The 12,692-nt window shown below is 34.9% G+C and overlaps 1 protein-coding gene across 1 annotated transcript in view; it reads left to right on the top strand.

Moving 5' to 3' along the window:
• Arhgap21 (Rho GTPase activating protein 21) overlaps positions 1 to 12,692 on the top strand; it is a 133,702-nt gene that overhangs the window by 102,953 nt on the left and 18,057 nt on the right. Inside the window, 4 exon segments of the mRNA XM_063238023.1 lie at positions 6,514 to 6,672; positions 6,911 to 7,013; positions 8,831 to 8,867; positions 10,924 to 11,049. Of these exon segments, the coding sequence (XP_063094093.1) occupies positions 6,514 to 6,672; positions 6,911 to 7,013; positions 8,831 to 8,867; positions 10,924 to 11,049 (425 nt within the window).

Here is a 12,692-nt window from a genome sequence, read left to right as displayed (position 1 = left end):
TTCTTTTCTTTTTTTTTTTTTTTTTTTAGCCTCATTTCTTTTTTGGTGGCGGGGGGGGGGGGGGCTCTTTTTCCTTTTTATCGGTACCGGGGATCGAACTCACGACTGCCTGCTTGCAAGGCAGACGCTTACACCACTGAGCTAAATCCCCAGCCCCCTAGCTTCATTTCTTAAGTCAGTTCTTTGGATATATAATTCAGTTTAACATAGAATATTATGCCAATTGATAATAAAATTATTACCTCAGTATATAAACATGTATTTTTTATCTATTAATGCATCAGTGTAGTATAGGATATGCCTAGAATAGAGATGATTCATTGTTTTTATGTGATAGGATGTTTGTTTCATTATTTAAAAATCTAATTGAAAATGTGATAGCACAATGGTTTTGAATATATTTATATATGAGTTGAATTTTTACCCTGTAAGCAACTGAAGTATCTTATTATTTTAAAAGTTAGAGAAAGCTGAATTACTGTTTTTACATAATCTAACATTGGTGTTATAAAGCTTGGATTAATCATAACAAACAGCATTTTGGGGCTGGAGGTTTAGCTCAGCGGCATAAGTGCCTGCCTTACAAGTAGGCAGTCATGAGTTCGATCCCTGTTACCAATAAAAAGGAAAAAGACAAAAAAAAAAAAAAAAAAAAAAAAAAACCCAGCATTTTTAGCTCAAAAGTTTGCATTTTTTCAAACAGATTGAGAAATTGGTTTTATCAGTATAATTAATACTGATAAACACAAGGTAACATAGTTGCATGTATTTTAATATATCTTAAGATTTTTGTTCTCTTAACATTAATAAAAGAAATTTATTGTAAAGAATTTGAACAGTACAGAAATGAGTAAAGCCAACGATAATCTCTTCTCCCACATCTCTTCCATACAGTCCTATTCTCTGGAGCAGATGGGTATCTGTCCTTCTACCTCTTTTTTGAGACGTATACTTAAAAACAAGTTACTATGTTTATGGTACTTAAGTTTGAGCTCAGTACATTTGCTCTGAGCTACATCCTCAGCCTTTTCATATGTTTTCATTTTGAGACAGGATTTCACCAACTTTCCCAGGCTGGGCTTAATTTGGAGTCCTATTGCCTCAGGCCTCCAGAGTTCTAAGATGATAGGAGTGTGTCATTCAAACCAAGATTATTTAAGTCTATCCTGTTTCAGAGATTTCCTCTATATTATATTTGTCGTTCTGTGTCTGGTTTATTTCCTAAACACAGCATCATCCAGGTCCATCCATGTCATCAAAAATGAGGAAGTTTTGTGCTTTTCATGACTGAATAGTACTGTTTCGTATGTGCGTTCATGAATACAAATACATACACAGTTCTTTTTTATCTGTTCATCAGTAATAACATTTAAGTTGATTCTGAAACTTGGCCATTGTGAATAATGTTGTAATACACATGGAAATACAGATATCTTTCTGACATACAAATTTTGTTTCCTTTAGATTTGTGTCCAGTAGTGGAATTGCTGAGTTATATGTTAATTCTCTGCTTAGTTTTTTGAGAAACCCCTATACTATTTTCCACAATGGCTGTAGTCATTTTTATTTTCACCAGTAGTATGTAAGAGTTCCTCTGGTTCTCGATAGCCTTGCCAGCATTTTTTGTCTTTTTGACACTAGGCATTCTAAGTGATACTAGATAAAAGTCAGACACAGAATGACAAATACTATTTCTGTATGAAATCTTAAAAAGTTGACTTTGCAGAAGAGAGTAAAAGAATGCTTAACTAGAAACCAGGGGATTTTAAGGGGAAGGTTCTCAGTGGTTACAAAATTACATCTATACAGACTACATTCTGGTGTTGAATTTTGTAGTAGAGTGACTATAGTTAAGAATAATGAACTGTATATTTCAAAATAGCTGTAAGAGAGGCTTTTGAATGCTCTCACTGGAAACAATGATAAATGCATGAAATGATAGACTAGTCATCTTGATTTTATTATTACACAGTGTAGACATAATGCTAACATCACTTCCTACCCCATAAATATGTGCACCTATGTATCAGTTTAAAAAATTCCCTTTAAAATGTAAAATGAATACTACTGGAAAACCAGAGTTACTTCTAAAAAAATTTTACCTTTGAAGCTGTATGTGGTGGTACATGCCTATAATTCCAGTATTTTGGGATGCTGAGGCAAGAGAATGGCAAATTCAAGTCCAGCCTGCACAATTTAGTAATCTAGAGAGGCCCTATCTCTAAATGTGAAGGAATGAATGGAGGGATGGGATGTAGCTCAGTGCAAAGTCCTACATTCAATCCCATCTTACCCCATGATAGTTTATTTTAAATAAATACATAGTTTTTAAAATGTACTTTGCAAGGTATAAAATTACTCTTTTCAAAGATTAATTCTGCATTTCACATACACTCTTTAACAAAATAATAACCGCATATTCTTGTGGGTAGTTGCCTTTAAGAAACATTATCCTGTAGGAGTGTCATCTAAGTTTTTAAAAAAGTTTAATGTCTTTTTCTCAATCAGCTTGCATAGTAGATATCATAATGGATGTTTTTGCTTCAAAAATATCTTTGGGTGATTTATAGTATTAATACTGCTTAAACCAGATAATTTCTAAAGCACATGGTATTTTCTGTTCACATCAGTATTTATGAATTATTGAATGATAAATAGCAGACTCCATAAAACCAGCTTTACTTTTTTAACTTTAAAAGAGAATAAAACCAAACAAAACAAAACAGAATAAAGCCAATCAAAACAAAACAATGAAAGTGATAGGGGACTTAAAAACAAGATAAAAGGATATCAACAGTGGCTACCATAATGTCTCTTGTTCAAAATAGCTGCCTATATCATCAGATATAACAAAATCAAAACAGAGCAGAATAAAACCAATCAGAACAAAGCAATGAAAGTGATATAAAACTTCAGAATAAGATAATAGGAAGTCAATAATGGCTACCATAATATATCTTGTTATCTTCAAAATAACTGCCCCTACCACCAGACACAGTAATAGCAAACAGAAAAAAACAAAATGATACTTCAAAACAAGATAGTAAGAAATTAACTCCTTCATTTTTTTTCTACTAGGGAGACATGATGTTCATCCATGTGAGACCGAATCATTGCATCCATAAGCATGATCTCAAGTTGTATCCATTTACCTAAAGGAGTCTCAAGATTATCTTTCTTTATAGCTGAGTAGCGTTCCCATTGTATAAAAGTACCATATTTTTCTTAACCATTCTGTAATTGATGGGCAAGGTACCCTATAGGTCCCTGTTGCATGAAGCATTGTCTTTTCTCCTCTGACCTTCAGTCCATGAATTTCCTTTTGATTCAGATTTGTTTGTTGTATACAACATACTGATGGATCCTATGTCTCAGTCCACGCTCCCTGTGTTTCCTTTTATTGGTGAATTAAGGCCATCTACATTAATGGTTATGTCCAACATACACTGGCTCATGTCTATCATGCTATCCTCTTGCTGTAGGCCCCACAATTTTTCCCTCTATACTGTTGCCTGCTCTGCTCTGTGATCCCCCGCTGCCGCTGTTCCTGGACCTGTGGTCATCTTTATCTTTGTAGAATGTCCTTCAGCACTCTTTGTAGGGTTGGTTTGGTGGTGATGGTTGTTCTTTATCATGGAAGTATCTTATTTCTCCATTAATTGTGAAATGTAGTTTTACAGAGTACATCAACCTAGGTTGGATATTGTTTTCTTTCAGGTCTTGAAACACTTCACTCTAAGCTCTTCTTGACCTTCTCTTGATGGTATAGGCAGCTATTTTCAAGAAGAGACATATGGTAGCTACTGTTGATTTCCTTTTATCTTGTTTTTAAGTAACATATCACTTTCAATGTTTTTGTTAAGAAGTCTGCCATGATTGTGATGGGTTTTCCTTTATAAGAGATGTGTTTCTGTTCTTGAACAGCCTTTAATAGTCTGCTGAATTTCTGGGATCTTGATTCTTTTATGTTTGGATATAGATTTATTTTGGTTGTGGCTAGTTGAAGTTCTATAGGCTCACTTATGTGTATGTCAAGTCATTTTCCCATGCTTGGCAAGTTTTCTGCTATTCTTTTGTACATAGTCTTTTTATGTCATTTGTGTTGACCCCTGCTTTTTCACGGACACCTGTCACTCTTAAATTATCTTTCTTTGTGTTGTCTTGCAGCTGTTGAACTTTTATTTCCTGGTTCCTTATTATTTTTAAGAGACCTTTCCTTTCACAACGTTAACTGTAATCCTCTCTTCAGGGTCTGAAAATCTGTCTCCATTTTCTTTCAAGTGGTTTTACCAGCTTTCAGTAGAGATTTCAATTTCCTTTGAATCTGTTTCATGAACTCTATTTCTTTCCCATATTGTTTATTCAAGGTTTCCATCATTTTCCTGTGCTCCTTTTTAAAAATCTGTCTTCTTTGGATATGCTCAGCAATTTTTTCATTGTTTGTGATTTCTTCTTTTACCTGAGATATTAGTTGTCATCCTATTACTTTTACAGCTCCATGCATTTGTTTCTACAGTTGGCTGTCCTCTCCAAAATTTCAGGTGTGCAACTTCCAATTTGTTCTGTCTGTGTCTCCTAGACTTGTTCTATATGGACTGGAGGCCTAAGATTGCCTTTTGCTCCTTCCTCTTGATGTTTTCCTGGGTTCCTGAGGAGCTGGTTGTGCAGTCTTAAGCACTTCCCATGTTGGCTGTCCATCTGCAGTGTAGGGGAGTGGGCCAAGCATCTGGGTTTCTTCTGACCTAGGTTCCCGGAGATGTGCTGGGGTATGGGGTGGGCTTCTACAGACACACCACTACACCAGGTATACCAAGACTCCCCCGATGCTGGCAGGCATGAAGGGACTTAGCTGGCTGCCTCTTCCAGCCCATACTGGTTACTGTACTGTCCCTAATGCCAGCTGGTGGACGGACAACCACATATATATATGGCTAAGTTTCTGATAATTTAAATCCTAATGATAGTTTTAAGTACTATTAATTTTAATAAAATTAAATTTTTATCTTCACCAAATTAAATACCTCATTTATCTCCTTGCATTTAGGTGGTTTATTACTAGATTTTTCACTGTCTTAAGGGTTAACAATTATACACTTGGTAAAAGTGTCTCATAGATAAATTGTTTTTGCTAAAATGTAAGGAATCACTTCAAATGAAAAATTTGAAGACCAGAAAATAAACTTAAGACAGAATTTACTTATTTTAGTCATAAAATTGAAATTTTTTGATTTTGAAATGTGAGTCTTTATTGAAATCCTGATCATTAAGATGATACAGATAAAATAGTTTGACACAATCAAGGAATGAAAGCATTTTGTTACATTTTTAAAGGATTTCATTATGAAACATTTAACTTTAAGAATTATAGTTCTAGCATCCTATTACAGTCTTTTCACCTAAAATATTAGAATTTAAATCACTGATTTTTTATAAGAGGAAGAATTTTGTACAAATTCACCAATGAGAAAACAGTAACAGAGCAGGCTTCAGGTGTCAGACTGGGTTCACATTCCATCTAAACATTTGCAGCTCTATACAGATTACTTGATCTGTCTATTCTGATGTCTCCATTTGTAAAATAACACCTATTTCTTTCTTTCTTTTTTTTTTTTTTTGTCTTTTTCATTTTTTATCGGTACCAGGGATTGAACTCACGACCACCTGCTTGCAAGGCAGGTGCTTATGCCACTGAGCTAAATCCCCAGCCCAATAACACCTATTTCTCAGGAACTCATAAGTATCACAGGAAGTACTATATTACTTAGACTGTGCTAATATTTAGCAAGCACTATTAATGTGTTAGCTGATATGTATGGATATGAATTTGTTTATGACAGATAGTGATAGACTTTGGAGAAGCTTAAAAATTATAGTGCCTAAAATATATTTTTACAAAGGTCTTAAGGAATTGAATGAGGTGAATCAAAACCAGCATCTACCTGGGAAAGAGGGCACCTTTTTGTGACTTATACAAAAGTACCAGGGGTCTCATTAGTGTGCAAGTTCTTCCGACAGCTATAGAGTGAGCATTGTTGTCTTTCTAAAAAATTAAAGATAACATTTGTGTGGGAATTGAGAGAGAAGAGAAAGTTTGAGAACCTGATACTTCAAAAGGTAAGCCTTAGCCAGATCACTTTGCTTAGCTTCCTGAAGTGATAATCTGTGCTACATTTAAAATTTAAAAAGTAATTTTTTCGGTGATAAATACTCTGCTTTGATTGTTTTGTTTTCTGAATGGTTGTAAACTTTGGCACATTTGTTACAGTTATTAGTAGGTAGAAGCAGCAACTCATTTACTTGTTTATATCTCAATCCTAGAAATATTTGGACTTACTAGAGTAATACTTAATGCAAGTAGATTGGACATACCAAATATGTTGCTATTTATTGTCACTTTTGTGGTTAGTAATAAAAATTTCATCCGGACCCTTTCATACTGATGATTGACTATTGGTTGTATTGTTAATAGTAAGTCATTTAATATTCTAATATATATGCCCCTTTTTCTTATAGATGAACCAACTAGCCCTAGCATCGACCATGATATTGCACATATTCCTGCCTCTGCTGTCATTTCTGCCTCTACCTCTCAAGTCCCCTCAATAGCGACAGTCCCTCCCAGCCTCACCACTTCAGCTCCTTTAATTCGACGCCAGCTCTCCCATGACCAAGGTATGTTTTAAGAGTGGTTATGTAAATCCTCACAACAGTATGACCTGCTGGATTTCTCACCATTAAAAGAATCTGAGGGGCTGGAGATTTAGCTCAGCGGCATAAGCACCTGCCTTGCAAGCAGGTGGTCGTGAGTTCGATCCCCAGTACCAATAAAAAAGAAAAAGAAAAAAAGAGAAAAAGACAAAAGAATCGGAAAACCACTTATGAACAGATGGATGTTGGATTTCAATTACAGAATCTCTGGGACCTCCCAGCCTGGACGCTCAGCCCAGCTCGAAGACAGAGAGATCAAAATCATATGATGAAGGTCTAGATGACTATAGAGAAGATGCAAAGTTGTAAGTTTTAATTATAAAATATTTATAAGATTATGTATATTTGCATGTAGGCGGGTGTTTAGCATAAATTTGGCTTATAAATACTGAATTTCATAGGTTCTTATATTTTCTAAGTTTATATTAGATATTAGATAAAAATAAATTGTTACTTGGCAACACCCAATTGAATTTTAAAAATCAATAACACAGCGGCTGGGGGTATAGCTTAGTGGCACATTGCCTACCAGACATGCATAATGTCCTGAGTTCAATTCCAGAACTTGGGAGGCTGAGCAGGAGAATCACTGCAAATTCAAACCCAGCCTGGGCTGTGTAAGTGAGTTTAGTGCCAGCCTGAACTACATAGTGAGACCCTCCCGTTCCCCCCAAAATTTCTTTCACTGTCACTGATGCTTATATTATTTAACTTCTGATTTTTTTTTCAAATCTAATTCTATCATACTGTACTTGTAATTTGAAACCAGCTGAACATCATTTACTATATAACAGATTTTTTTTGTTTGTTTTTTGGTTTTGGTTTTTGAGACAGTGATATTTGTCCTCTGCCTCCCAAGTGCTAGGATTACAGAGGTGTATCACCATGCCTGGCTAGATATTTATAGTCTTTTTTGTGTGCGATATTTTTTCATATCATTTGTCTTTCCCGCTGGATTTTCTGTTGACGACTGCACGCTTTTTATGTAAAGGAAGCTATCACTTTTATGTAATATGAGTTGCACGTCTTTTTTCCAATTCAGTGTTTTTTATTTGTTCTTTTTTTTAACAATGCAAAAATGTTTAAAGTTTTTCTGTAAATTTTTTAAAACCACTTTTATGACTTGGACTTTGAATCATACTAAAAAATCTATTTCTTTTCCAGAAGTATAACAAAATCTTGCCATGTTTACTTCTCAAATGTGTATATTTTTCTTTGATGTCTACAACTGATTTTTCTGCAGCAGATTTCTCCTCTCATCCTCTGTGGTGACAAATGAGGCACCTCTGACCAGTCTACCAGCCTATTTACCATTGTTCCAAACCAGAGAAGATTGCTTTTTATCTCTCAAAGAGTGAACTTCAGTACTTAAACTAATGGTGTCCTCTTTTCCTGTACTCATTTTTCATGTAATGGGTTTAGCCACACTTCTTGTGAATATTGGTTTTTGAGAGAAGGCAGTGATATTAAAACTCTAAGTTCTTTAAGTGGATTTTCAATTTAAAAAATGTTTCACCCTCTAGCAGTTAAATCGTAAATACTTTATGTGAATATGCATCCTGAAGCCCCAAACCTTTTCAAATGGCAGTATTTGTCATTTGTCTTCCTGAAGCTTCTCAGAATGTGGACAGTGAGCACATTGTTGGGTTGGGACCCCTCAAGGTGCTTGCTGTCATGTTTATGGACAAGGTATCCTCCAGCTGCATGTAGAAAGGTGTGCCAGTCTCTCTGAAGCTAGCTGCTGCTGACAACTACTAACTGATCATAACTGGGATTGTGGAAATCCTTAACAGTCTCATGGTTTTGGTTAACTAAAATATAGAAATCTAGTGTTTAGTCTGAGTAGTTTTTTCCTTTGGTCTAAAAAAATTATAAGAAAATCTTACACTTTAAGTAGAGACACTTTTAATTTGCCAGATAGCTAAGAAAGGTTCTGTCATTGAAAGTTTAAGTATTTTTAAAATTAGCTATTTTTACACCTGTACTTAAAAGAAAGCATTAAACCTAATAATAATGAAATATTGACTCGTTAATGAAAGGTTAATTTTAATATTTAAATTGTTTTATGCCATTAAGGTATTATTTTACGTATTATAAACATTTATATACTTTTCCCCAACAGGTCCTTCAAGCATGTATCTAGCCTGAAAGGAATCAAGGTTAGTATTCAATACTTTAAAAATACCATGTAAATAATAATATTTCTATTTATCTTAATTTACTTAAGCACACAATGAAAAAGTATTTGTTTTATTCATTGTATACTAAATATTTCAGCATCACGGCCTTTTATTCTGTATTAACTGTATTCGGAAAGTACTTTACATAAGTGTTTCTACTTTCTAAATGTATCTGTCAATTAGTACTTTATATACACATTGTGATGAATTTTCTCAATCCAAGGCCAAAAATCTACCTGTCTAGCAATTCATATATATATATATATATATATATATATATATATATATATACTCTGTAGCCCCAGCTGTCCTTGAACTTGTGGCAGTTCTCCCACCTCAGCCTCCCAAGTGCTGGGATTATAGGCCTGCACCACCACATTGGGCTTGCTGTGCACTTTTATATCCTTAAAATTAGTGCAGACCTTCCCTCCACATTCCACTTGCTGCCCTTACTTGCCTTTGTTCTGCTATCTTTCTCTTATTCTTCACTGAAAAAGCAGTAATGCCTTAAGAGTTTTCTTATGTCCTATCTCCAAAAATACCTATCAGCTGCATTTTCTGACTTTGTCACTCTTGTCTTGATACCTTTGTACATCACCCTCCTGAAAATCATGCCCACACCCACACCTCTTTGCCTTGATCACTGCTGTTTCCGTCAAGCCGCCTTTTTCTTCTACAAAAGCCATTCTTTCCAGGCTCACTCACCATCATATATAGTTAAGTTCTGCTGTTCCTAGCATTAAGAGGAATCTTCCTGGAATTTATCCCTTCTATGAACTACTCTTATTTTCTCTTTTACAGTGAAACTCCCTGAAACATTGTTCCCAGTCTCTACTCTCTTCAGTCCACACACATCAGAATGGTCCTATTCATACCACAGTTGCCAGTGGCACACAGGTCCAAAGCTAATATTGGCTTTCACTTTTAGCTTATTTGACCAATTATGTGACTTGTCCAGTACAATTTCTCAATCCCTTCCTAAAATACTTCCACATGCCAACTTCTGTTTTACTATTTTTTTTTTTTTTTGCCTTTTCTTCTACCTCTAAAACTGCTTCACTGCCTCCTTCGCTGGCCCTCTTGCCTCTGTCTTAATATGCACAATGTTGGCATGTCCAACTCTTTATTAACCCTAGTTTTGTCTGGCATCTTAACAGAACTCTCCCCTAGTTTGTATAGCTAACCTTGATGGCTTCCCTAAATTGCAGCTGATAGGACCTACTGCCAGTTGGGCACTTTGACTTGGGTATTTGATGAGCAATTCAGGGTTTACATGGCCAGCAGACCTTAGTTTCCCCCAGACAGGTTTATCCCGTAGAAATTTCTGTCTTACTACTTAAGTTCCATTCATCCACTTATTCAAGCCAAATTCTAGACTTTACCATTGTTTCTTGTTTCATTTTTCCCCATTCTACATCCTGTGTACTCCGATATACTCTGAATATTTACAATCCTTCTGTTTTGTTTTACAGTGCTTTAGTCAGTGCCACCTTCCTCTCCCCTAGAGCAGTCTTTGATTGTGATCAGTGTTGCTCACTGATTCAACACTCAAAGGCTTCCTTTACTCTTCCCTACTGTATCCTAAATACCCTAAACAATCTATAGTTAGTTGTTTCCCTCACACTGAATAATGGATATTTAAAATGCTAATGATAGATATGCATCCATTAAATGTACATTCTCCTTGAAATGTTAATTGCTCAGAACATCTGAAATAAACAGTGCCTTTCATAACTGGCCCCTTTTTAGAGATGCCACCTGGCGTTATTTTTCAGAAAGGCTTTGCCTCAACACCATCAGTTTATAGTTGCTACTCACTCCATTGTATCTCACTGTTTTCATTCTCCAAATGGCACAGATCAAAGGTTCATTATTTTCTTGCTCTCTTAAAATTGTTTATTTCCTACTAAGATGTGACCTCATGAGAAAAGAAAGAGCATACTACAGCATTTGTATTTTTAAAAAATTGTTAAATATTCTCATATAATTGTTAAAAATGTTAAAAATGTTGGTGCTTTCTCGGCCTTCTCTGTAGATTATGGACAGCCAGAAGTCATCAGAAGACTCAGGGTCCAGAAAAGGCTCATCCTTGGAAGTTTTCAGTGATGCTGCCAAAGAAGGGTGGCTCCAGTTCCGACCCCTCGTCGCTGAGAAGGGAAAGGTAGTGCAGCTCCTCAGCCCCTGTGAACTGTCAGAAGAACAGGCCTTGGAAAATTGTGTTCAGAAAATTGGAAAATACCCAGAGTAAAGTGAAAAAAAAATCACTTCCCTATAAAGGCAAAAAAAGAAAGGAAAGAAAGAAAATTTTAATCATTGATTTAGCTTTATACTTTTCATTTCATCTTGTGCATCAGCTACATATGGAATGGATTATACTTTGGCAATGTGGAAAAGAAATCTGAGTATTTAAAAGGCACTCTTTCCTTGACTCTTTATTAGCCATAGGTTATCACAGGTAGGCCTTTGTGAAGTGATAATCTCCATATTAATAATTTAAAAAGTTACTCATCTCAGTTTGTTCTTTTCAATTCCCTTTATAATTTTCTTTTGTATTTTATTTACAAATACTGAATTATATAAATAGATATAAAAATATTAGTGTACATTTCACTAAAGGTAGATTCTCAAAAACTAGGATTGAAGTCTCATTCAATCCAGCTATTCCCTTTCTGGGTATTTTCCTAGATGAATTGAAAACATCATAGTATAGTGATATATGTACATCCTTGTTTATAACAGCACAATTTGTGATAGCTAAATCTTGGAACAACCCAAATGATCCATCAGCCACAGAATGAATAAAAAAATGTGGTATTTTTATACAATGGAAGATTACTCAGCTGTTAAGAAGGATATACTTGAGGCTTTTATAGATAAATAGATGCAACTTGAGACCATACTCCTAAGTGAAATAAATCAGACTCACATGTGTAAACATCATAGTGTCCCCCCCTACCATGTAAAAAACTGAAAGAGTAAATAAAGTCCAAAATGTACAATAGGTATTGTGAAAGTGAAAGGGGAAGAAATTGCTCAAAAGGAAAACTGGGATGGGGGAAAAGAGAAAAGAAAGAAGGGAAAAGATTATATGTCTGTATAGATAATTGTCCTACTAATCTCTGTTAGTTCACAAAAAGAACAGTTTGTGCCTTCATTGTTTGATCATTTTCATGCGTATATCTATCTTGTAATCTGAACAGCTACTTTGAAGATAACAATACATAATATATTAACCAGTGCTAATCTATTATTTTGTTTGGAAATTCTGTGTCATTGTTGTTATCCTTTGGTTTTAAAATAAAAAACAATTTCAAGAAGTAGATTTCAGTACAATACATTTTTACCATAAGAATTTTCTGTAATATTTAGACATTATAAGAATATTTTAATACTGCCAGAAATAATTTTAAAATTTTAAGGAAAACTGCCTTGGATATGGTTATTGTTGATTTACCATATAAAGTTGATTGAATCACTATGTGTACATGTGGACCTTTCAGTGTTCATTTTCATGCTCTTAGACTTGTCTTAGGTCTTAGACATTTTTTTCTTTTTTGTCTTTTTGAGACAGAGTTTCACTGTGCAGTTCAGCTGGCCTTAAACTCACTTTGTAGCCCAGGCTGACCTCTCTCAGCAGTCATCCTGCTCAGCCTCCCAAGTGCTGGGTTTATAGATGTGTGCCATCACACCTGGTCTGAGTTTTAATCTTACTCAGAAAGGTTTTTAATTTTTTTCTTGTTTCCTATTCTCTTAGACTTTTTAAAAAAATGTTACAACTCTTATTTTAGTTTCGTTTATTTTATC

The sequence above is a fragment of the Cavia porcellus genome, unplaced genomic scaffold (genome assembly GCF_034190915.1).
Source record: "Cavia porcellus strain 051 isolate PalLab524CR breed Dunkin Hartley unplaced genomic scaffold, mCavPor4.1 scaffold_27, whole genome shotgun sequence".
Lineage (NCBI taxonomy): Eukaryota > Metazoa > Chordata > Mammalia > Rodentia > Caviidae > Cavia > Cavia porcellus.
The sequence above is the reverse complement of the archived record's forward strand: the minus strand, read 5'-3'. Positions and strand labels throughout refer to the sequence as shown.